We start from the raw sequence: 26,218 nt of genomic DNA on the forward strand, positions 1-26,218 counted from the left end.
CTTAGCTAGCAGGTAAACATCTCCATCTTCATCCATGTTGATTAGGCTAGCACTTTTCATTACAAATACTTAAAATAGGAAAATTTCATTTAATAAAAATTAAAAATATCTAAGTCAATCTTTTTTTTTTTAATAAAGCCATTTTCACATTAAATCTGTTACATTGCTCAAAAGTTCAAACAAGCTCCAAGGAGAGGCTGATACCAGTGACAACTCACATGAGACAGACACACACCAGACTCGAATTATCAAAAAGAATGAGATGTAAAACATCCAGACACGCACATTTCTTTCACATATGAAGTTTGATTTAGCACCGTGAATGCACATAGAATCCAAAAAGTCCAATGCAAACTAAATAGATTTTTTGGGAAAAAAACATTAAAAAAACAATTGCCAGACAGCCCTCTAAGGTGGCTTATTTAAGGAAGACAAACACCTTTGGGAAGAAAGGTTTAAAAAGTAATAGGAGAAAATCATGGGGAATTACTGCTACATACTGCAGAAACATACTGGAAGACAAACATGGTTCAAAGAAAAAACCCTATTGAAAAAAATGTCAAAAGTGGATTGTAAAACTAGTACCCGGTTCCAAGGTCAACAGCCTGAACAATCAAAAAATGAAAAAGACCTGGCCTGATCCCAGGATTAGTAAGGGGCTTGCTCCAGGAAAGAGCTGTGTGTCCATGTCTCCTGAGAGCAAAGAGTCATAGTACTTAAGGGGCAGAATGTCTTATCAGAGGACCAAATACTCTTGACCTTGAGCCTGAGAAATTCAGTGTTGAACATGTGGACCCACAACTGGCATGCCCAGCCAGCATTCACGGGCTCACCCCACTGAGGGTAGGAGTGACTCACTTACAGCAGCACCTTGACGGAAAATTGGGCCTTCTTCTTCATAAGTCATAAGGAAACTGAAGGTCTGAACCTGTCCTATGTCTCAAAGCTGAAAGCAATGAAGGATGACTGCCTACAGCCAGTTATTAGGTGTCTCTTCACCTAGGAATTACCCTAACAGCAGGTTTCCATGACAGAAGGGAGGAGGCTCCCAGGGTACCATGGCTGAGCAGACCACAATCGTTTCAACAGTGGCATTGGAAATGAGAAAATCCTCTGGAACAGGGAGTTGGAATTTCTGATTCAGAGGATGCTCACATGCAGGGAATGCAAGCACAAATACCATGATGAGAAAACCTGTGGGCAGCTGGTGCCACCTGCAAGGTGGCTGGTAGAGGGCAAGAATGGAATAGTATCTTTGAGTTGTTGACAATTTTAGATGTCAGAATATAGTGTCCAGGGCCCACTCCTGAAGGAGCTTTTAAAACAAAACTCAAAACAACTACCTTGGGAGAACATACATGTTCAAAAAGGCCAAAAAAACAAAAACAAAAAACAAAAAAAACAAAAAAGGCCAAACATTTTATCGGGGTAAAGGGATGACTTCACTCAGGAAACCCAGGAACACAAGAAAACAACAATTTCCTTGAATATATTTGACTATTAAGGCAAGATATCTTTCTATATGAACTATTATCATGCTCCTACTACTCCAAAGAAATCCAATAAATAAATTTACAGTGAAGGACTCGAGGAGTTTGCAACGGTAGAAGTGCCCCAGAGCACCAGCAACTCCACAGGCTCGCCTGTAGTTTGTTCTTGTATGTGATGCATTAGTGTTTCCAAGCTCCTTCACAGAATAGTTCCACAAGGTAGAGCCCAGTGGTGACTGAGGCCAAAGAGTACAGCACAAGAAGCGGTCAAAGCCAAGACTTCTGTGTGAGGCATCTCTTCTTCTATGCAGACTAGAGAACGCTGGAGGGTGGCTTCAGGCCACAAGTTCTCCTGTGGCGCCTGGTCATCCGTGTGTTGTCTGCTGTGCCTGTCACGTGGGGAAGAGCTCAGGAGGGCTCTCTCCATAGCAGTACTTGGCTATGGGGTCCCTATAGGTATTCTCATGCTGCACGCTCTGGGATGAGGTCCTGCATTTGGCCAGACACAATTCGAAGTGATCTTCAACAGCCATGAAGAGGTTCTGGAATGCCACACCTGCGCGGTTGAGGAAGCACTCCAGGAGAAGTCACTTGCTGGGCTGCAGGCAGCAGGACACACAGTAGTCATAGGCACCACAGCAGCCATGGGGCAAGCAGCCATCACAGCGGTACTTCTTCGTGCCGGGGGCGTTGACATTACAGCAGCCGTTCACCAGCAAATCCTTCCTTTCACAAATGTATCCTAGATCATCTATGATGAGGTGCTTCCCTTGAATGGAGTTCCGGCACTGGTTGCCAGGCCGACTGCTGTTCCCCAGGTGAAAATGCACCTTCCACAGAATGGGCTGGTCATGGTCTTGAACCTGGAGGAGATTCCAATTTCTTACTGCTCTTTTCTCCTGCTTGAAGGTGCTGTGGAGGAAGTAGACAAGCGAGAGCCCAAAGACCAGGGCGAGCACCCACCTCTTCTGGAGGAGCCAGTGCCACACCATCACCACCAGGTTCACCATCCCGGTGTTGATGCGGGGCAGGCCCGGGGCCCGGCCGGCATGGCCCCTATGCGGCTGGCAGCCCCATTCCCCATGGCGGGCACCCTGAGTCAATCTTTCATCAACAGAACAGAACCAGAAGAGGTATTTCGTTGATAAGTCTATTAGCCCAATTCACTACTATGAAATTTATGAGATAAAGTTTTTTAAAAATGCCTTTTGTTAACAAAAAAGCGTAAGTATGTATATAAGAAATTAGCACCACACCAGGTCTAGAGGCTAAAACAAAACCTTACCTACAAAGCAATATAAATGCCCTTTCAAACAGACCGCCTGCAGCTAGAAGGCATGCAGACAACAATCATTTCTTACCCTTACCTCTTTTCTCTGTGCCAGATAGTTCGGAGAAAGCTTTCTCTAGTACAGCAATGGTCTGGGCATCCATTTCTTGGGCTCTTTTCACAGGCTCTAATAATCTCAATCTTCTATTCTCCTCTCTAAGAGAATGGTTTTCCATAGCATACTTGGCAACTCTGGGGTGGTGCTCAATCTGTGACACAGAAGAATTAAGACTTACAGACATTTCCATAATAACCAGTCTTTCTGCAAAGCCATTGGGAAACATTAGGAATGCTGCATGCACTGTTGCAGTGGTTGGCTGCAAGGGCTGTGGAAAACAACCTGGCATTTTTTACCACACTCAGTATGTGCATAGCTTATGATTCCATTATCCCATGTTTGGGTCTGTGCCTCAGAACTTTCACCTGGGCATGGGTTTGAAAAAGAGAAGTGTAAGGGTGTACACTCTTCATGCTACAGGGGCTGCTGACATTAACACACTGTAACAAATGACGAAACGCTCTATTGACCAGGTTGGAACACCCTCCAAGATATATTAAGTGAAAAGAAGAACAGCAGAAAAGTATGTATGGTAAGTTGTCTTTTGTGTTAAAAATGAATAAAAGTAAAAATATCCATATTAGATTGAAAATGCATTAAAAAGTCTCAGAAGGCTACAAAAACCAGAAACAGGTTTCCTTTGTGTGTGTGTGGGTGTTTTTTAAAGATTTTATTTATTTATTTATGATAGTCACACAGAGAGAGACAGAGAGGCAGAGACACAGGCAGAGGGAGAAGCAGGCTCCATGCAGAGAGCCCGATGTGGGATTCGATCCCGGGTCTCCAGGATCACGCCCCGGGCCAAAGGCAGGCGCCAAACCGCTGCGCCACCCAGGGATCCCCAGTGTGTGTGTGTTTTTAATGACGTACCTGTATTAACTACTCATCTTCCCCCAGGGAAAAGGAAAACCAGCATCAAGGAATTCAAAGGGCCCCTGTGTACAGAGATTGCTGATTCAGACAACCACAATTGCCCACTGGGACGACAGACAAGGGACACTTGCCTGGGGGATGGAGTGCTAATACAGTATCTCACAGCTCCTCCCATCCCCCCGTCATTTGGGGCAAAGAAGTTGTGCTATCATACGGTCAGCTGAATTCATTCAAAATGCTTTCTGCTGTATTAACTCACATGAATTTGGTGACAAGCTTATATATGCCTCGGATCTCCCCCCTCCTTTTTTTAAGATTTATTTATTCATGAGAGACAGAGACAGAGAGAGGCAGAGACACAGGCAGAGGGAGAAGCAGGCTCCACACAGGGAGCCTGATGTGGGACTCGATCCCGGGTCTCCAGGATCACGCCCTGGGCCAAAGGCAGGTGCTAAACTGCTGAGCCACCCAGGTGTCCCGGATCTCCCTCCTCCTTAGAAATACTGCTAATGTCATATACTCACTTGTTCCCGAAGAGTCTGGATCTCGTCCCTTAATTCCGACAACAAGCGATCCTGCTCTGCAGGCAGAAAACTTCCCCGGGATTCCTTGTGGAGCTTCTCCAGGCGCATTATTTGATCCTCTCGGAATTTCACAATCATTTTATTAGATTGAATAAATTTTTCTTTTTTGAGGGTGAGGTCTTCTAATTGAGTAACTTTTTCTACCAGAGACTTAAGAAATTCATAATTTGGTTAAATGTGAAAAGTAATTCTGCCTCCCTAAATTTCCACAAACCAAGCAATAAACACTAACTTGAAACTTCATCTCAAAGGCAAAATTAGATTTTCTATAGCTTTTCTTTGTTCTCTTTATTTACTTGTGCCATTTCACTCAGAAAGACACCATGGAGCAAAAGCCTAAAATATCTGGAATCCCCTTTATACCAACTTGGTTTCCTACCTTCTTTTCCTGTTCGGATTTCTTAAAGAATAACATTGCCTCTTGGAAATACTTCATGTAATTAGTCTCATCCTTATCTGTAATTGATTTGGTAGGAAAGAAAACGGAAAAAAAATGTTTATCTCTCAAATTTTAGGACTAAGAATTGAGCTATAAAACAGCCTCTGACTGCTCTCAATCAAAAAGAATCAGACTACCATCACTAGATCACATATTTCAAATCAATCCAATCTACGTTATCGATTCTTTTAAGAAAAGTAAGTTCTTTTACCCTGTTTGGTAAACATACATATGTTGCATATGAAAGAATCTCAGAAGTGGATCTAAATGAAATCAGTATCTCTTTTTAGCAGTTGTGGGAATTGAATCACTCAAAATTATTTCTACTCCTCCTTCCTATCATATCCCATAGAAATGGGGATATGATGTACATATGGTATCCATATCTGATTACAAACTATGACATCCCTCATTTTATTGTGCTTTGCGAATACTGCTTTCTTTACCAGTTGAAATTTCGTAGCAACCCTGAGTTGAGCAAGTCAATGGGTATCATTTTCCTAATAGCACTTGTTTTACTTTGTGACTCTGTGTTATATTCTGGCAATTCTTGTAACATTTCAAAATTTTTCAGTATTATTATTATATTATGGTAATCTATGGTCAGTGATCTTTGATGTTTCCATCGTTAATTATTTTGGGCACCAAAACCACGTCCATATAAGATGGCAAACATAATAAATGTATTTTCTGACTACTCTACTGCCTGGCTCTTCCCATCTCTCTCCCTCTCCTAGACCGCCCTATTCCCTGAGACACAGCAATATGGAAATTAGGCCCTTTGATAATGCTACAATAGCCTTCTAAGTGTTCAAGTGAAAGAAACCATCGCACATCTCTCACTTTCAACCAAAAGCTAGAAATGATTAACCTTGGTTAAGAAGACATGCCAAAAACCGTGACAGGCTGAAAGCTAGGCTTCTTGCACCAAAGAGCTAGCCAGGTGTGAAGGAAAAGTTCTTGAAGGAAATGAAAAGTGCTATTCCAGTGAGCACATGAGAAAAGAAAGCAAAACAGACTTATTGGTGATATGGAGAAACTTTTAAGGATCTGGATAGATCAAACTAGCCACAACATTCCCTTAAGCCAAAGCCTAGGCCAGAGCAGACCCCTGACTCTATTCAATTCTCTGAAGGCTCGGAGAGGTGAGGAAGCTGCAGAAGCAAAGTGTGAAGCCAGCAGAAGATGATTCATGAGGTTTAAGGGAACAAGTGAAATTAATTAATTAATTACTTTTTTTAAATTTAGAAAAGGAAAGAAGTCATCTCCCTAACACCAAAGTACAAGGTTAAGCATCAAGTGCTGATGAAGAAGCTACAGCAAGGGATCCAGAAGATAATTCATGAAGGTGGCCACACTACACAACAGGTTTTCAATGTGGATGAAATCATGTTATACTATAGGGGGAGATGCCATTCCAAGACTTTCATAGCTAGAGAGAAGTCAATGCCTGGCTTCAAAGCTTCATAAGATAGGCTGACTTTCTTGTTGGGGGATAATGCAGCTGATGATTACAAATTGAACCCAGTACTCATTTACCATTCTGAAAGTCCTAGGGCTCTTAATAATTAGGCTAAATTAAAAAAAATTTTAATTCTACTGAATTAAAAAAAAGAATTATGCTAAATCGGCTTTGCCTATGGCCAAGAAATGGAACAACAAAGTCTGGATGATAGCACATCTGTTGAACATGGTTCACTGAGTATCTTAAGGCCACTGTTGAGATCTACTGCTCAGAAAAAGATTCCTTTCAAAATATTACCGCTCATTGAAAATGTAACTGAGGGCAGCCCGGGTGGCTCAGCGGTTTAGAGCCTCCTTTAGCCCAGGGTGTGATCCTGGAGACCCAGGATCGAGTCCCACATTGGGCTCCCTATATGGAGCCTGCTTCTCCCTCTGCCCATGTCTCTGCCTCTTTCTCTCTCCGTGTCTCTCATGAATGAATAGATAAAATTAAAAAAAAAAAAAAAAGAAAGAAAGAAAATGTAGCCGATCACCCAAGAGCTCTGATGGAAATGTATGAGATAAATGTTTTCATTCCTGCTAACATAACATCTATTCGGCAGCCCATGGATCAAGGAGTTATTTTGACTTTCAACTCTTACTATTTAAGAAATATATTTCATGGGGCGCCTGGGTGGCTCAGTGATTGAGCATCTGCCTTTGGCTCAGGGTGTGATCCCAGGGTCCTGGGATGGAGTTCCACATAGGGCTCCCCACAGGGAGCTTTGCTTCTCCCTCTATGTCTCTGCCTCTGTGTCTCTCAGGAATAAATAAATAAAAAGAAATACATTTCATAAGGCTATAGCTGCATAGATGGTTATTCTCCTGATGGATCTGGGCAAAGTCAACTTAAAATCTGGAAACAATTTACCATTTCAGATGCCATTAAGAACAATAGTGATTTATGGAAAGAGGCTAAAATGTCAACATGAACAGGAGTTTGGAAGAAGTGGATTCCAACCATCACGGAGGATGTTAAGGGTTCAAGACTTCAGCAGAGGAAGTAACTGCAGGTGTGGTGAAAACAGCACGAGAACTACAATCACAAGTGGAGCCTGAGGATGGAACTGGATTGCTGCCATCTCATGATAAAACTTGAACGGATGAGGAGTTTTGTTTTGTTTTTAATATTTTATTTGACAGACACAGAGAGAGAGAGAGAGAGAGAGAGAGAGAACATAAATAGGCAGAGCAGTAGGTAAAAGGAAGAGGAGCAGGCTTCCTGTCAGGCAGAGAGCCAAACTCAGGGCTGAATCCCAGGACCCCGGGACCATGACCTGAGCAAAGGCAGATGCTTAACTGACTGAGCCACCCAGGCACCCCAGTGATGAGGGGTTGCTTCCATTTTTTTTAATAATTAATTTTTTAAAAAGATTTTTACTTATTTATTTATTCATGGAGACACACACAGAGAATGAGGCAGAGACACAGGCAGAGGAGAAGCAGGCTTCATGCAGGGAGCCCGATGTGGGACTCGATCCCAGGTCTCCAGGATCATGCCCTGGACTGAAGGCGGCACTAAACCGCTGAGCCACCTAGGCTGCCTGAGGAGTTGCTTCTAATGGATGAGCAAAGAACTCGGTTTCTTAAGCTAGAATCTACTCCTGGTGAAGATGCTGTGAAGATTATTGAAATGACAACAAAAGATTTAGGGTATCACATAAAGTAACTTGATAAAGCAGCGACAGGATTTGAGATGATTGACCTTAATTTCAAAAGACGTTCTACTATGGGTAAAGTGCTATCAAACAGCATCACATGCTACAGAGAAATTGTTCATGAAAGGAAAAACCAATTGATGCAGCAAACTTCACTGTTGTCTTATTTTAAGACACTGCTACAGCCAACCCGGTTCTCAGCAACCACCACCCTGATCAGTCAGCAGCCATCAACATGAAGCAAGACCCTCCACCAGTAGAAAGACTACAATTCGCTGAAAGTTCAGATGATGGTTACCATTTTTAAGCAATTAAATATTTTTTAACTAAGTATGCATGTTGCTACTGCACACTTAATGTATTACACTATAGTGTAAACATAACTTTTATATGCACTGGGAAACCAAAAATTTGACTGGCATTATTGCAGTATTAGCTTTATCGTACTCATCTGGAACTGAATCTACAGAATCTCTGATATATGCCTGTACCATATTCCTACGTAGATAAAACAAAAACACTTGTTCAGAAATGTGGGTATTGTGCCTGTCATCAGAGGGTTCTTTTTTTTTTAAGCTTTTATTTATTTATTCATAAGCTTTTATTTATTATTCATTTTATTTATTATTATTCATGACAGAGAGAGAGAGAGAGAGGCAGAGACACAGGCAGAGGGTGGAGCAGGCTCCATACAGAGAGCCCGACGTGGGACTTGATCCTGGGTCTCCAGGATCACACCCTGGGCTGAAGGTGGCACTAAACCCCTGAGCCACCCGGGTGCCCTCATCAGAGAGTTCTTATACTAATATCCAAACATGGTCATCTTCAGGATAAAGGACACCGTTCATCTTACCTTTTGTCAGAAAGCTTTCTGGTACTAACCGCCCTGAAGTAAGCTGAGCCAGCTGTTCTTTGAGCCTCTTTACTTCAGCTTGGAGCTGGCTCACATTTCCTTGGGTGTCTTCATTTACTACTGCCTGTTCAAGAATTTTTTAAAAAGCATTAAAAGAATACTTTCAAGTCATACAATCTTGTGTTTATATTTGTTTATAGGATCTGGAGTGACAAACATTAAACAAATCATCTCACAAACAGTCCATAAGGCCCCTAGAATCACAGTGTGCTGGAGTAGGGAGGAAGCCTCTTTTACCTGTCTCTCATACCTATAACAAGGGACTCTCCCCGCCTCACCACACCTCTTTTTTTTTTCAATTTCTTTTTTTTAATTTATTTATGATAGTCACACACACACAGAGAGAGAGAGAGAGAGAGAGAGGCAGAGACACAGGCAGAGGGAGAAGCAGGCTCCATGCACCGGGAGCCTGACGTGGGATTCGATCCTGGGTCTCCAGGATCGCGCCCTGGGCCAAAGGCAGGCGCTAAACCGCTGCGCCACACAGGGATCCCTCACCACACCTCTTGTATGCTCCCACTTAGGTCTGGGAACACTGGGTCACTGCAGGATCTGGGTACATTCACCTAACACTGCCTTCTTCTTGGGACAGCCCTAGCCCCAAGGAGAAGAGCAAACAGCTCTTCCCGGCTGGAAGGAGTATCCTCTCCCTTCTGTCTTGGCTCACTATATGGGTATGAAGAACTACACAGCTGGCCTGAGCTCCATCAGCTTAGCAGAAAAACCTTCTCCAAAAGAATCCACCCCTATATTTCCTAACAGTCCTCCTGGACACGAGAGTTGGTTGGATAGCTCCATTTCTGTTTTATTACCACACTAGATGTTATTTTAAAGAAATGTCTCTTGGGACGCCCGGGTGGCTCAGTGCTTGAGCGTCTGCCTTCACGCCCAGAGCGTGATCCTGGAGTCCCAGGATCAAGTCCTACACTGGGCTCCCTGCATGGAGCCTGCTTCTCCCTCTACCTAGGTCTCTGCCTCTCTCTCCGTGTCTCTCATAAATAAATAAAATCTTTAAAAAATAAAGATAAAAATTTAAAAAATTACATGTCTCTTGAAGAAATTATCTTAAAGAAATGACTTCTTTAAGACAATTTCTAAGAGGTTCAAAAAGGCCCATAAAACGTACATGGTGATAAAAGCCAATATTTGACTACCAATCAGATAAAAAAAAAATTCAGTTGTGAAATACCCAAATCCTAGAGAGGGAAAAAAAACTCTGACACAGCCCCAAGGTCCCTGGGTTCTTGTCTGAAGCCAGGTCTGCCCATCAGGAAAGATATAAATAGCACATTTTTAAACAAGTCCCAGATATCCTAGTCATGTTCCACTGATAGGCTGCAGAATGGCTTACCATTGCTAATAATTAGCAGAAGGCTCCTCCTGGTTTTACTTTTTGATGTGTTCAGAACCCATTTCTAGTTGCTTCTGATTTTTATGGCCAGTCTCATTACAAGGCACTCCTGCACTTTCTGACATCATTGCCATGTCAGTGACATCATAATACTAATTATCCCTGCAGTTCTCCACTCTCCAAAAATTTCTAGTAAGTCCCAAGAGACAGGGTCAAGAAGTTCTAGTGATTTTTCCTCCTCATATTACTAATACCCCACCTACAGGGTCATAATCCAATAAAATGAGTGAACAACTAGACCTATAATCTTCTGACTTAACCAGAGGAGGCAACATGGATCTCTTCCCTCTTAATGCTAAGATGATTGGGGAGTCTACTTGGGTTGAAATGACCAACTACTCCTTTGAAAGAAAGAGGAAATTAATCTGCCAATTCATGGTGCTATGATTCTTTTGTATGAACCAAAGGGGCCTCCAATCTTTTCAAAAGAAGTGGGGGACCCCCTGGTGTTTTGACTGTCTGCTCCAGGGGCTGGCAAAGAGCTTCTTGCTCATAGGTCAAATATGGTCTGCCATCTGTTTTTATAAGTAGAGCTGTACTGGAACACAGCCATGTCCTTATGTTTGCGTATTGTTGACGGCTGCTTTCTCATCACCAAGGCAGAGCTCAGTAGCCGGGACAGACACTATACAGTCCAAGAAGCCTCAAATATTTACCTTTATTGAAGAACTTTTCTGACCACTAGTGTACACAAATATCAAGGAAGCTTCTTATATATTAGAAAAATAGGGATCCTTGGAGGTATCAACAACTTAAAAGACAAAGCTTGTCAATATCAAACTGTATAGTGAAGCCCACCACACACACACACACACACACACATATAGACACAGACACACAACTCTGATAGTATGGTTTAACAGGTAAATAAATTTAGTCTCCAACCCAATTTAGAAAGGAAAAACTCTGCCTTCAAGAAAAAATAAGCCAAACAATACCAACAATAAGACCTTATCTAAATCTCAAACTACTTGAGCAATAGAGAAAGCTAGAAAAGATGAAATAGAAATCTTGCTTAAAGTTAGGCTTTCACAGAGAAATAAATATAAGCTAGTGTTAATAATTAGGGCAATCATTAAAGTGAGACACAAGTATTTTTCTAATTTACTTAATTGTACTCAGTATTTTACCTTATTTTTAATCAGCTTGGCTCTTTGAGCAAAATTAAGCGTTGACAGGGTTTCCCCAAAACACCTGGATCCAGGATGAATGTTAGCAATTATGGCTGTTTTGGCATTACCGCCAAGGGAATCCTGTTTAATGATACGAATAATACACATTTTCAGGGGAGAAACCACAAGATCTTTGGTAAGCAAAGAAAATGGATATTCTTACCACTAAGACTGAGAGATTACATGACAACCAACCATAGTGAGCATAACCAAAAAGAGGGCCCAGGAAGCCAATGATCTACTTTACCCGAAGTAAGAAGGTAAGTTTGGAGTCTCTGTAGCAAACGTGCCTCTGTTTCCCATTACCCACATCGACAAGCGCAGTAATCACTTGGCCCAGGCAGCTCAAAGACCGGTTTATGTTTCCTGCCTCCTAAGGGGAAAAAGAACAAAAATTGAGGTGTACTGCTTTCATTTTAGTATTTTAAATTAAAATAAGCCTAGCAGTGAATTTTGAATAGAAAGTCAAGTAAGGACAATATTATTAAGTATAACTGATTTTTCAGCAGAAAAATATCCTCAACTATCTCCTAACTTTTCCTATTTGACATACACTGAATTTTTTTTTTTAAGATTTTATTTTTTTGAGAGAAAGAGACAGAGATATCATGAGAGAGCCCAAACAGGGAGGAAAGGAAGAAGCAGGATCCCCACTGTGCAGAGAGCCCAACATGGGGCTGGATCCTAGGATCATGACCTGAGCTGAAGGCAGACACTTAACCAATTGAGCCACATAGGCACCCCCACACACTGCAATTTTAGTATTCGAAGACAAATGCAAAAATTATGTGATGGAAAAAAAGCCACCTCATGATTCTAATAGTTTTAAATCGACCTATAGGTAGGTATAAAAGCTAGAAAAGAATAAAGAAAAAGGTTGGAGTAGTGCATAGTAGTAATAGGCATATATTTTAATCCTTTTATATTAAAATATTTGCAACATTAAAACAGTGTGATAACTAATATCCCACTCCATGTCCCACAAAGTCACTGATGAACTTATTACAAGAGGTCAGTGTAATTTTGTAAATTATAATAAAACTCTTTTAAAAAGTGGTTTAGTGGGGGGTGCCTGGGTGGCTCAGTTGGTTAAATGTCTGCCTTTGGTTCAGGTCATAATCGGAAGGTCCTGGATTCGAGACCTGCATCAGGCTGTCTGCTCAATGGGGAGCCTGCCTCGCACTCTTCCTCTGCCTGCTACTCTGCCAACTTGTGCGCCCGCTCTCTCTCTGTCAAATTAAAAAAAAAAAAAAAAAAGTGGTTTGGGGAGGGAAAAATATTGGGATTAAATAAGTTACACTGGGTTTTTACTGTAGTTATCATACTTCAATAACTGAGTCTGCAGTGGTGGGAGTACAGAAAAAAAAAGAGAAAAAGTGCATATTATCAAGCAAGATGCTCTGAATTCAAGTGCCGCTGTCTATTTTAGCAGTCAGTAAATCAGAAAGGTGTTAGCAGGGATCCCTGGGTGGCACAGCAGTTTGGCGCCTGCCTTTGGCCCAGGGCGCGATCCTAAAGACCCAGGATCAAATCCCACGTTGGGCTCCCGGTGCATGGAGCCTGCTTCTCCCTCTACCTGTGTCTCTGCCTCTCTCTCTCTCTCTCTCTCTCTGTGTGACTATCATAAATAACTAAAAAAAATTAAAAAAAAAAAAAAAAAAAGAAAGAAAGAAAGGTGTTAGCAGCACTGTCTGTAGAGTTGGACTACTTCTGCTTGACTTCCAGATCTACTCCTAGGTGTGTGCCCCTGGATAATTTCACTCCTGTTCCTCTAAGATAGAAAAAATAACAGTACCTACTTCCCAGAGATGTTGGGAAGGTTAAATGAGCTAATACACATGAAACACTTGAAACTGGCCAAGCACATGTCCTATTACAAACACTGGTTATTTCTCTTTGTTTCATGTCTCAATAGAAACATGAGCCTGGGATCCCTGGGTGGCGCAGCGGTTTGGCGCCTGCCTTTGGCCCAGGGCGCGATCCTGGAGACCCGGGATCGAATCCCACGTCGGGCTCCCAGTGCATGGAGCCTGCTTCTCCCTCTGCCTGTGTCTCTGCCTCTCTCTCTCTGTGACTATCATAAATAAATAAATAAATAAATAAATAAATAAATAAATAAATAAATAAAGGAATGAATGAATGAATAAATGAATAAATAAATAAATAAATAGAAACATGAGCCTAAGACTGCCTGAAACTGCCTAAAACATCAGGAGGCTTAAATCCTCACTTTCCATGAAAAAGTAGACTGTCCTCCCTTGTTTCCGACACTCTACTCCTAGCCCTCATATACCTTCAACTATAGTATCCACACATTTTACTGATAATACAGATCACAATACATATATATATGCACATATATATATGCTAGTATATATATACACACTAGAAATACATACTCCAAGAACCTCAGGTTCCACTGCCAATCCCTTAGCCTAGGACTACGTCCTTGCCCTCCTCCTAAAATATTAACCAGCACAGCTGCCCTTTTTCTCTAGGCTCTCCTCTCATGAATCTGGCAGTGGTGGGCCAAATGAATAAGCTTCTATAAAAAAGGCTTTTATGTGAAATCACTCAAAACTTTTCAGTGTTTCCAAGTGTTTAGAGAGTTGAGTGCAAACCTGGCCTGACACTCCTGGTCCTCAGTGACCCGGGCCGGCTTGCACCTCAAACCCAATCCCATTGATCCATGCTGAAATGCCAAATGTCATACTCACTCAGCATCCATAATGACCCTTAAGATGTCCCCCTGTCAGGCATGTAGTCCCTATTCCTCTCTACCAATCCAAATCCTGCCCCCTTTGAGAACTCAACTCAAGAACTACTTTTTTCCATGCTTCCCCCAAGGAGTCCAGTCCCTTCTTCCTCTGACTCTGGCAGATATTTGTACTATCATCTCTTCTGGCATGAATTCAAATACTCTGGCTACCGATAGACTTGTTCTATCCCACTGTATGTTTAATGTCCTTATCCCGCAACAAAAATTCCTACACCTTTAGAATGGGAGCATTTTCTCATTCCTTTGTAACCGCCACACACTTACCTTGGTACTAACTTCTAGTAACTAACTTACACACGAGTTGAAGATCATAATTCCATTCTTACCTTTAACCTCATCCCTTCTGCATGGGTGTCTTTTTGCCTTTCAGATCCTGCTAAATCCACCAGATTGAGTAAGGAGGTCCGTATATTCACAGTTTCATTGCTTTTCTCCATTGACTCTACTGTAATTGTAAAGACCGCATGAGACCTAGAAGACTCTCTATTCATTGATGTTGATGCTACACGTCTATTTCTCCATCCTCCAGACAGGACCTAGGCAAAAGGAAAATTGCCACAACTTCCAAGTGACACAACAGCCATTTTAAGCTGATAGATTATATAGACAAAAAAAAAAAATTAGTAAAAATGTAAAAGCCTATATTCAAGGATATACATTCTTCTCATGCACACGCTTATAAAACTGGCCACTATATTAATTCATAAATCATTTTTCAATAAATCTTAAAAACCAAACATTGCATGAGGCCATATTCTGGTACCATGGCAATTAAGAATCAACATGATAAATAAATTTTAGGGATCCCTGGGTAGCTCAGTGGTTTGGCGCCTGCCTTCGGCCCAGGGTGTGATCTTGGAGTCCTGGGATCGAGTCCCACATCGGGCGCCCTGCATGGAGCCTGCTTCTCCCTCTACATGTCTCTGCCTCTCTCTCTGTCATGAATAAATAAATAAAATCTTAAAAAAAAAAAGCCAACATATTTGAAAACTGAGAGGAAACTAAAATTTTCTAGGAATAAAATTAAAAACTTCCTGAAACTTCTGACCCAAGAAGAGGTAAAATGCCTGCACAACTCTAATACAGAATTTTCAACTGGTAGCTAGAAATCTTTTCACAGAACACAAGGCCCAGATGATTTTAGGAAATGAATGATTTTTAAGAACAAGTCATTCCAATCATACAGACTTTCAGAAAAGACAAAGGGGATAATAAACAAAAAGAGTAGGAAAAACGGAATCACAGGTTGATCTCAATCTTTTTTTTTCTTTTTTTTTTTTTAATTTTTTATTTATTTATGATAGTCACAGAGAGAGAGAGAGAGAGAGGCAGAGACATAGGCAGAGGGAGAAGCAGGCTCCATGCACTGAGAGCCTGACGTGGGATTCGATCCCGGGTCTCCAAGATGGCGCCCTGGGCCAAAGGCAGGCGCCAAACCGCTGCGCCACCCAGGGATCCCGATCTCAATCTTTAATACTGACAAAAAATCCTAAATAAAATATTGACAAATATAATCTAATATTTTATCACGTTAACATGATGAATGAGGGAAACCACACAATCACCTCAACTGAGGTAGAAAAAATTACCTGAAAAAATTTAACACACACTCTTGATTTTTATTAAGACATAAAGGTAGTGGAATATAAAAGTATTCCATAAATATTAACTACATTTCTATACACACCAAACAAAATACAATTTAAAAAAGAGATTACTGGGACGCCTGAGTGGCTCAGCACTTGAGTGCCTGCCTTTGGCTCATGGCATGATCCCGGATTCCCAGGTTCGAGTCCCACATCGGGCTTCTTGCATGGAGCCTACTTCTCCCTCTGCCTGTGTCTCTGCCTCTCTCTCTGTGTCTCTCATGAATAAATAAATATTTTTTTAAAATAAATAAAGATAAATAAATAAATAAATAAATAAATAAATAAATAAATAGAATATAAGAGATTACCTTCTACAAGAGCAAAAATATAAGGTATATTGGGAATAAAGCTAACAAAAAAAAAAAAAAGGTAAGACTTTTATGGTGAAAATTATTGGATTACAAGACATTAAAGACCTAAATAAATGAAGAGACATACCACATTCACGTATAGACTCAATACTGTAAAGATGCCAATCTCTCCAAACTGGTCTATAACTGCAATGCAATTCCAATCAAAATCTCAACATTATTTAAGTATGTGTATGTACACATGTACACATACACACACATACACACACAACACACACTGGGTCACATGTAAAACCTATATCTTACATGAGAGTCACAGTTTAAGAAGTTTGAATTAGGAGATGTGTTTGAAGCTAGAAGACTAAATAAAACACACTATGATATATACATACGTATTTACACACACACACAAATGTTCATACAATGAATTATACAGCAATGATGTGAAACGCAACATGGATAAATTTCATAAACATTGTTGAGTTTTAAAAGGTTATAGAAGGGGGGGATCCCTGGGTGGCACAGCGGTTTAGCGCCTGCCTTTGGCCCAGGGTGCGATCCTGGAGACCCGGATCGAATCCCACGTCGGGCTCCCGGTGCATAGAGCCTGCTTCTCCCTCTGCCTGCGTCTCTGCCTCTCTCTGTGTGACTATCATAAACAAACAAACAAACAAACAAATAAATAAATAAAAGGTTATAGAAGGGGATCCCTGGGTGGCTCAGCGGTTTGGCGCCTGCCTTTGGCCCAGGGCGTGATCCTGGAGTCCCGGGATCGAGTCCCACATCAGGCTCCCGACATGGAGCCTACTTCTCCGTCTGCCTGTGTCTGCCTCTCTCTGTCTCTCTATCATGAATGAATAAATAAAAATCTTAAAAAAAAAAAAAAAAGGTTATAGAAGGCTAAACACACATAATTCATTAAAACTCAAAAACAGGGATCCCTGGGTGGCGCAGCGGTTTGGCGCCTGCCTTTGGCCCAGGGCGCGATCATGGAGACCCGGGATCGAATCCCACGTCGGGCTCCCGGTGCATGGAGCCTGCTTCTCCCTCTGCCTGTGTCTCTGCCTCTCTCTCTCTCTCTCTCTCTCTCACTGTGTGCCTATCATAAATAAATAAAAATTAAAAAAAAATTACTTAAAAAAAAAACCTCAAAAAAAAAAAAAAAACTCAAAAACAGGCAAAACCAACATTTTCAGAAAAACTAATATATGTGATTTAAAAGTGGAAGGAGGGATCCCTGGGTGGCGCAGCGGTTTAGCGCCTGCCTTTGGCCCAGGGCGCGATCCTGGAGAGCCGGGATCGAATCCCACGTCGGGCTCCCGGTGCATGGAGCCTGCTTTTCCCTCTGCCTGTTTCTCTGCCTCTCTCTCTCTCTCTATGACTATCATAAATAAATAAGAACTAAAAAAAACATTTAAAAAATTTAAAATAAATAAATAAATAAATAAAAGTGGAAGGAAATGATCAGGACATTCAGGATAGTGTTTACATTTAGGAAGGAGCCAGGCACATGAGGTAGGGAAGGACACACAGATAGACAGGATAGTACTGGTGACATCTGGGTCTTGAGTTCTCTTAAGATAGTCCAAGTTCATTTTAACATTAAGCTTAGTAATTTAAATGCATGTGGCAGTATTTGGTATGTACCAAATATTACATGATAAAAAACTGTTTAAAATCAACTGGCTAGGGCACCTGGGTGGCTCAGTGTTTGAGCATTTGCCTTTGAGCATTTGGCTCGGGTCAAGATCCTGGGATCTTGGGATCGAGTCTCGAATTGGGTTCCCTGTGGGGAGCCTGCTTCTCCCTCCGCCTATGTCTCCGCTTCTTTCATGAATAAATAAAATCTTTAAAAAAAAAAAAAAACTGGCCAGATAAAATGGGTGTATTTCGTAAATTCCTGTCAAGAGCTTTGTTTGCTCTGAGCTGAGTGTTCAAAAGAGGTTGGCTTTCGGGATCTCTGGGTGGCGCAGCGGTTTGGCACCTGCCTTTGGCCCAGGGCGCAATCCTGGAGACTCGGGATTGAATCCCACATTGGGCTCCTGGTGCATGGAGCCTGCTTCTCCCTCTGCCTGTGTCTCTGCCTCTCTCTCTCTCTCTCTCTGTGACTATAATTAATAAATTAAATAAATAAATAAATAAATAAATAAATAAATAAATAAATAAATTGGCTTTCGACACCTAACAAGTAAACAAAGGTAGAAAATAAAGGAAAGAGAACAGCCAGCTGGTTTAAAAAGCAGCAATCCCAGAAGCTCCTCAAAGGGGCAGCTCCCAGGAAGAACCACCGAAGAAATACCACACTAACAAACTGTGCTCTGTCCCTACCCTCCAGCCATGAGTTACAGGGTGCCTGACTGGAATGAATGGCACCAAAATAATGCAAAATCAAGAGGCTCAAAGTTCTATTTTAACTAAGGAAAAATCTATAAAACAGTCATATTCTTTTTTCTTCTCGTGAACATTCTATGTCATGCCTTTGTAAAATTACATTTAATGTTCAATTCTTGCTTGTTTTGAGATCAAGGTGCTTTTCACAGCATACAATGTTGGTTATAGATCAAATTGCTCAGGGTAGGGTACCTGATAGGCTTCAGCAGCTGAGGTCACTGCCTGCTCCACTGCACCAACAACAAAGACTCCCTTCTTGATGTGCTCCCTTAAGTACAGACCAGCTGATGCAGAGTCCAGTAGGTCATAGATCTGCTCATTGTAGATTTCAATAAAGGAGCATTTACAAAGGAAACTCTTTCCAGCTCCAGCCTGGAAAGTAAAAGCTTGTTTAGACACACTCTTTTCATGAGTTCATCCCTATCTTTTATGAGCATCACCCTTTCATGTGCCTAGTAAGGTGTATATTTCCTAAAACGTTATCCCTTACACAATACAAGGTACCTGGGCAGCCCTGGTGGTGCAGCGGTTTAGCGCCACCTGCAGCCCAGGGTGTGATCCTAGAGACCCGGGATTGAGTCCCTCATCAGGCTTCCTGCATGGAGCCTGCTTCTCCCTCTGCCTCTCACTCTCTCTCTCTGAAAGAAAAAAAAAAAAAAGGTACCTAAAAGCCAGTTAAAAATCTAGGTAAAAAAAAAAAAAAAAAAAAAAATCCTAGGTAACTGGATGTAACATTGTTACATCTTAAGGCAGCACCAAATTGATCCCAGGAGGCCTAGGTCTCCAGAGGCGACTTAGAAGCAAGACAGGGAGGTGGGCAGTCGAGATGGGCAATTCCACCTTCTTAAACTGAGGTATCACTGACATACAACATCATATTAGTTTCAGGTGTACAACATACTGATTCAACAAATATGTTGAGAAAGAATTGCCATAAGCCTAGTTAACACCTATCACCGTACAGCTACAAATTTTTTCCTTGTGATAAGAGTTATTCCATTTTTATCTGTCATATACTATACTTCCTTGGAAAGTTTTACTTGAAACAAGGGTTATATTCTTTAAAAGGCTAAATATTGATCTCAAAATGCTCTCTCTAGGATTTTTAACCACAGGAATGCAGGGTGCTAAACTTCTTTCACTGGTACCCAAGGTGCATGTCTAACAGCAAAGGTGATGGATAGTTTCTGCAAAGGAGCAAATGGTGAGCCAATGTTATATATCGTTCTCCTTGGTACACAGGGAATGGAACATGTTACACTAAGGGCTCCCAAACATGGAATTCACCAAGCTAAATAAGCACAATCATGAGGAAAGCCCAACCTGAGAGCCAAGGAAAGAGGGAAGGGCGGCCCCAGTGGCACAGAGGTTTGGCACTGCCTGCAGCCCGGGGTGTGATCCTGGAGACCCGGGATCGAGTCCCATGTCAGGCTCCCTGCGTGGAGCCTGCTTCTCCCTCTGCCTGTGTCTCTCCCTTTCTCTGTGTCTCTATGAATAAATAAATAAAAATCTTAAAAAAAAAGAGGGAAGCCCACATCACCAGGATGACAGAGTCATATCATGTATGAAACAAGCAAATTGAGGACCCTGGGTGACTTAGAGGTTTAGTGCCTGCCTTCGGGCATGCAAAGGCATGATCCTGGAGTCCCAGGATCGAGTCCTACATCAGGCTCTCTTCATGGAGCCTGCTTCTCCCTCTGGCTGTGTCTCTGCTTCTCTCTCTCTGTGTCTCTCATGAATAAATAAATAAAATCTTTAAAAATAAAATTAAAAAAAAGAGAATCCAGCACACTATTTAAACAAACAAAAAAAGAAATAAGCAAATTATGGTCAGGTGGTAGAAAGTGCTACTGAGGAGGCAAAGGATGGGCCTATCACTATGGGCACCCTGAGGATCTAGGGACACCTGCAGTCAACTATGAACCTATGTGAAGGTAGGTGACAGGGCTTAATGAATCTGTTATCCTCAGTTAAGATTTTCTTTACACTTTCTCTCTTGAAAAATCTGAGAGCCTAAGAAGTACTACATTCTTCTTTTATTCTGAGTTCACAGAGGATGCAAGATTTAGAAACTAAAAATTTTTAGTAAAAATTAAAAACCTGGGACGCCTGGGTGGCTCAGCAGTTTAGCACCTGCCTTTGGCCCAGGGCGTGATCCTGGAGTTCCCGGATCGAGTCCCACATCAGGTTTCCTGCATAGAGCCTGCTTCTCCCTCTGCCTATGTCTCTGCCTCTCTCCTTCTCTCTGTGGGTCTCTCATGAATAAATAAAATCCTTAAAAAAAAAAAAATTTCATGGGGCATCTGGATAGCTCAATCTGTTGAGCATCTGATACCTAAAAAAACAAACAAACAAACAACCTCAGAATCCTTCATTTTTTCTTAAGAACTGAGAAGGTTTTTCCTATGCCACACTCGCCTATCCACATTGTAGGGTATCATCTATAACCCTCTATGTTATGAGATAATTATTAGCAGCCAACTGCTCAAACCTAGAATTTCACAGAACCACTTTATTTTTTGACAAGTTTTACCTTCTCTTTTTCACGATCAATTAAGGAAAACAAATATTCAAAACTTCGTGGGATTACTCCTCTCAGGTTATGAGAAAAATGATCAGATTCAGATGGTCCTAAAGAAAAGGAAAAAAAAATACATATGTAGCTATTCATCTTTATTCCATAACAGTCCTTCAAAATGGCAATACTGAAAGGAAATTTATACAGAAGATGACACATTGTATAAACAATTCCTTCTTCGTACCCCCAAACAATTTAAATTTTAGTCTGAGAAATGGAACAGAACTTGCCTATCAATGGGACTGAAGGAAGGACCCATAATAGCCACTAAAGCTGTTTTGATGTGCTACAACCTGGAATATTTTAAATGGCACTTGAAGGGGCATCTGGGTGGCACAGTCAGATGAGTCTCCGACTCTTGGTTTCAGCTCAGGTCATAATCTCGGGGTTCTGGGATCGAGCCATGCATTGGGCTCCATGCTCAGCAAGAAGGCTGTTCGCGATTCTTTCTCTCTGCCCCTCCCCCACACCCCTGCACTGACTCTTTCTCTAAAATAAATCTTAAAAAAAAATGGCCCTTGTAAACGGTACCTAAAATATACATATATAAAAGAGCTGGAAAACCGCAAGTAAATAAACAAAGATGACAAATAATAGAAGAGTATGCAGATAATTTTATAACATCTTCCATTAAATAATATACAAAGATATTCAGCATATTCTTTACAGTTATCTTCATCATCTCCTGTCTCCTCTATGCCTCAGCTCCTCATCCTACTTCTATTCTAGCCCTTCCTAGTCTATTCCATTCATCCGCTTGAGTAATCCTTTTAATTATACATCACATCATGTAGTTTAAAAAAAAACAACCACATTCCAATGACTTCACATCCCACTCACAAAATCCCAAATTTCTCCTATGTCCTACATGACCTGGCCTCAAGGTATAACTGCAATTTCCCTCCCTACTAGCCCCTTATTCTGGAAACTCCTTTAGTCCCATGGGTTTTTTTTTGTTGTTCTTTGAACACTCTTGAGCATGTTCCCAACTCAGAGCCTACTTCCTGGAAGATCAGAGTCTCACGGTTCCTTCTTATTTCACTCAGTAACACTCTTTCTGACTACAACTCACAATTCAGAAATTAAAAAAAAAAAAAAAAAAGACAACCGAAATTCAACCACAAGAAAATAAAAAACTTGAGCAAAAGAAAAAACCTTAACTGAAAAGACAAATGAAAAACCTAAAATAAAATTTGTTATCTATAAACAGAAAGGGCTAACAGGTTAACCTATTTTATAAAAAATCCCCACGAGTGAGTAGGAAAAAGACAAACTTATTTTTTAAATGGGAGAAAAAAAGCTTGAATGGCCTTTTTACAGAGAGGCTGTTCAAATGTCCAATAAATACATGAAAGGTGCTCAGCTGTCTACAGACATCAGGGAACTGCAAACAAAAACAAAGTGAGATAATACTACACGTACTGCAGAATGGCTAAAATTTTAATATCTGATAATAACACCAAAAAAGGATGGGAGTTCAGAGAACTTCCATATCTATCATGACACTATCTACTAAAGCTAATATACATGGATCTATGATTCAGCAATTCCACTCCTGGATATGTATCCAACAGAAATGAACTTTACAAAACACATACAAGAAAAAGCGGTCATGGTCTCATTATTCATTCATACGGTCTAAATCTGGAGATAGTCCAAATGTCTATCAGCACTAGAGTGGAAAACGTGGCATATCCATACAATAACACATTACACAGAAATGACATGCAACAACACCGGTGATAATGCTGAGAGGAAGAACTCAGATATAAAAGAGTATATACAGTAAAACTTCATTTGCAGAAGTTTAAAAACAAGCAAACTAATGATGACAGAGAAGTGAGAGTAATATATACTTCAGGGGAAGGAGGTAAGGTAGTTACTGACTGGGAATCTTGATCTGGGTGGTAATGATACAGATTTATAAATATATAAAAAGTCATTAAATCCAATTCAAAAACTATGGAGCATCTATTCTGTGCTGAGCATTGACTAGGAACATAGGTGCAAACATGGACTTTGCTATCATAGAATTTACAATCTAACAGAAGCCTGGGAAATACCCCTACTTTTATGAGGTCAGAATTGTATACAGAAAGTATGCCTTCTCCCAAAATGTACTAGGTGCCTAGGTGCTATTATTGCAGAAAGAGTAAATTAAGAGTAAATTAAGGAAATAAGGGGATTCCTGGGTGGCTCAGCGATTCAGCGCCTGCCTTTGGCCCAGGCGTGATCCTGGAGTCCTGGGATGGAGTCCTGTGTCGGGCTCCAGGCATGGAGCCTGCTTCTCCCTCTGCCTGTCTCTCTCTATATCATGAATAAATAAATAAAATCTTAAAAAAAAATTAAGGAAATAATAATCTTTCATTCACTTACCCATCATTGTAAATGTTTTCCCTGAGCCTGTTTGTCCACTGTAAAAACAAATGTTTTATACATTATTTTTACACATGAAACTTAAAAGGCTATCCTCCTATTTTATTTTATTTTTACTTTTTTTACCCTCCTATTTTAATATGGTCTACCAGTGCAAATTTTTCCCACAAAAATCTTATTTTTCTTTTTCTTTTTTTTTTTATTTTTCTTTTTAAAAATTATATTAGGTAGGGGAGCCTGCCTGTCAGTAGAGCATGCAACTCTTGATCTCAGGGTAATGAGTTCAAGCCCCATGTTGAGCAGAGAACTTACTTAAAAAAAAAAAAAAATGGAGCACTTGGGTGGCTCAGTTGATTAATAAGCATCTGACAGTGGTTCAGGTCATGGTCTCGCGTTCTGGGATCACGCTGGGTCATGGGTTCCCCACTTAGTGGGGAGTCTGCTTCTCCCTCTCCACTTGTGCTCACTCTGTCTCTCCCAAATAAACAAAATATTTTTAAAATTATATTACATAAGTGAATGAATGATTCATTTTCTTTCTCTCCTACACTGTTAATTATCTGGTAATGCAGGGCACCTGAATGGCTTAGTGGGCTAAGCACCTACCTTAGGCTCAGGTCATGATCCCAGAGTCCTGGTATCAAGCCCCACATCAATCTCCCTGCCACTCCCTCTCCCACTCCCCCTACTTGTGCACTCCCACTGTCAAATAAATAAATAAAATCTTTTTTTTTTTTTTATTTAATTTACGATAGGCACAGAGAGAGAGAGAGAGAGGCAGAGACACAGGCAGAGGGAGAAGCAGGCTCCATGCACCGGGAGCCTGACGTGGGATTCGATCCCAGGTCTCCAGGATCGTGCCCTGGGCCAAAGGCAGGTGCCAAACCGCTGCGCCACCTAGGAATCCCTAAATAAATAAAATCTTTAAAAATAATTGTCTGGTAATGCTTCAGGATTTTTTTTTAAGGTTTTATTTATTTATTCATGAGAGACAGAGAGAGAGAGAGAGAGAAGCAGAGACACAGGCAGAGGGAGAAGCAGGCTCCATGCAGGGAGCCCGACGTGGGACTCGATCCCAGGTCTCCAGGATCAGGCCGTGGGCTGAAGGTGGCGCTAAACTGCTGAGCCACCAGGGCTGCCCCAATGCTTCAGGATTATACAAACACAGACATCAGAGTTTTCATTTTTATTTACAAAACTGAAATGATGCTCCTCATTACTCCTCTGCAATCTGTTTTGTCCTTTAATTTTATCTCAGATATTTTTCTAAGCCAGTAAATAGAAGTCTACCTCATTATTTTTAATAGATACATTGTATTCCATGCATGTATAATTCATTTAACCAGAAGCAACTGAATTTTGTTTCCAGTTTATTCTAAATAATTTACCAATTTCTTTCCTAAATTCTGCCATTAAAGATACTACAATGATACTAAAATGCCTTCGTTTAAAAATAAAGCAAGGACAGCCCAGATGACTCAGCAGTTTAGCGCCACCTTCAGCCCAGGGTGTGATCCTGGAGACCCGGGATCAAGTCCCATGTCAGTCTCCCTGCATGGAACCTGCTTTTCCCTCTGCCTGTGTCTCTGCTTCTCTCTCTGTGTCTCTCATGAATAAATGAATAAAATCTTTAAAAAATTAAAATTAAAATAAAGCAATTCAGGGTAGCCCGGGTGGCTCAGCGGTTTAGCGCCACCTTCAGCCCAGGACGTGATCCTGGAGACCTGGGATGAGTCCCAAGTCGGGCCCCCTGCATGGAGCCTGCTTCTTCCTCTGCCTGTATCTCTGTGTCTCTCTGTTTCTCTCATGAATAAATAAATAAAATCTTTAAAAATAAAAATAAAAAATAAAGCAATTTAAAAATTCCTCAGGCTATAGGCCTGATTTTATATGTAGGCCATATCTTCTCCATTATGCCAAGAAACAAGAGTAACAACTAAAAATAAAAATGCTTATGTTAAAAATAGATGTCCATCAGGGTGTGAAATGTCTTTAGCTTGGATTCACAGCACAAACACAAAAAAATTTTGAATTCAGTTTTTGTTTAAATGCTCCAAAAGATAAAACAAAACAAACAAAAAACCCAGTATGATCTACTATTTATTTAATACCTCTTCCCTTTAGAACTAGAAAAAAAGGTCTTTAGTAACTCAGAAAGAGAAATGGTTACTCTTGAGTCTCCTACTTGGGAGTGAAAGGGACACTATCAATAATGCCATAGAATTGGGACTATCTCCCTCTGCCTGTGTCTCTGCCTCTCTCTCTCACTGTCTGCCTATCATAAATAAATAATAATAAAAAAAAAAAAAAAAAAAAGGATTGGGACTATCTTAGGTAAACCAGAAAGTATGTTCCCCAACCAATAATCCACACACTCATTCCTCTCTAAGCATTTGTCATTTCTACCTTTTTCTGACGAAAGCAACTTTCATTAAGTTAGTAGTGAATATGTCACAAATTAAACATAATTAGGATACCTACAAAGCCTTCAAAGATAACAGTTGTAAATATAATATAATCTCTGGTAACTGTGGCTGTTTCAAATTCATTTTTGAACTTTACCACTCAAAATATTCTGTGAAAAAAATCTTTTATTCTCTTGAGAAGACAGATGAGAAAATGGGCATCTGCCTCACCATTAAAGAGAAAATATTTAGTTTCCCTGAACTGAAAAGTGAAGGCAAATTTTCAAGGATGTATATG

The 26,218-nt window shown here is 40.8% G+C and overlaps 1 protein-coding gene, 1 long non-coding RNA gene and 1 pseudogene across 5 annotated transcripts in view; 1 reads left to right on the top strand and 2 right to left on the bottom strand.

Annotated features, from left to right (window-relative positions):
* KIF15 (kinesin family member 15) overlaps window positions 1–26,218 on the bottom strand; it is a 78,293-nt gene that overhangs the window by 33,399 nt on the left and 18,676 nt on the right. For 3 of the 4 annotated variants that reach the window (XR_012012106.1, XM_072786545.1, XM_072786547.1), the window contains exons 5-14: window positions 23,516–23,553; window positions 21,095–21,192; window positions 18,754–18,933; window positions 14,537–14,746; window positions 11,679–11,804; window positions 11,390–11,512; window positions 8,789–8,912; window positions 4,715–4,791; window positions 4,276–4,485; window positions 2,858–3,029 (exon numbers count right to left, since the gene is read on the bottom strand). Coding sequence is in view for 3 of the 4 variants with exons in the window: in XM_072786545.1 (XP_072642646.1) it covers window positions 2,858–3,029; window positions 4,276–4,485; window positions 4,715–4,791; window positions 8,789–8,912; window positions 11,390–11,512; window positions 11,679–11,804; window positions 14,537–14,746; window positions 18,754–18,933; window positions 21,095–21,192; window positions 23,516–23,553 (1,358 nt within the window). In the remaining variant the exon portion in view is untranslated. The remainder of the gene's footprint in view (window positions 1–2,857; window positions 3,030–4,275; window positions 4,486–4,714; window positions 4,792–8,788; window positions 8,913–11,389; window positions 11,513–11,678; window positions 11,805–14,536; window positions 14,747–18,753; window positions 18,934–21,094; window positions 21,193–23,515; window positions 23,554–26,218) is intronic. The other variant, XM_072786546.1, reaches the window with a different exon arrangement.
* On the bottom strand, window positions 1,474–2,829 carry LOC140610458 (SREBP regulating gene protein pseudogene; annotated as a pseudogene).
* LOC140610461 (uncharacterized) lies at window positions 11,546–14,947 on the top strand. Its single transcript, XR_012012111.1, has 2 exons — window positions 11,546–11,691; window positions 14,581–14,947. It is a non-coding gene; the product is annotated as an uncharacterized lncRNA (long non-coding RNA).

This window comes from Canis lupus, chromosome 19, assembly GCF_048164855.1.
Source record: "Canis lupus baileyi chromosome 19, mCanLup2.hap1, whole genome shotgun sequence".
NCBI classification, from domain to species: Eukaryota; Metazoa; Chordata; class Mammalia; order Carnivora; family Canidae; genus Canis; species Canis lupus.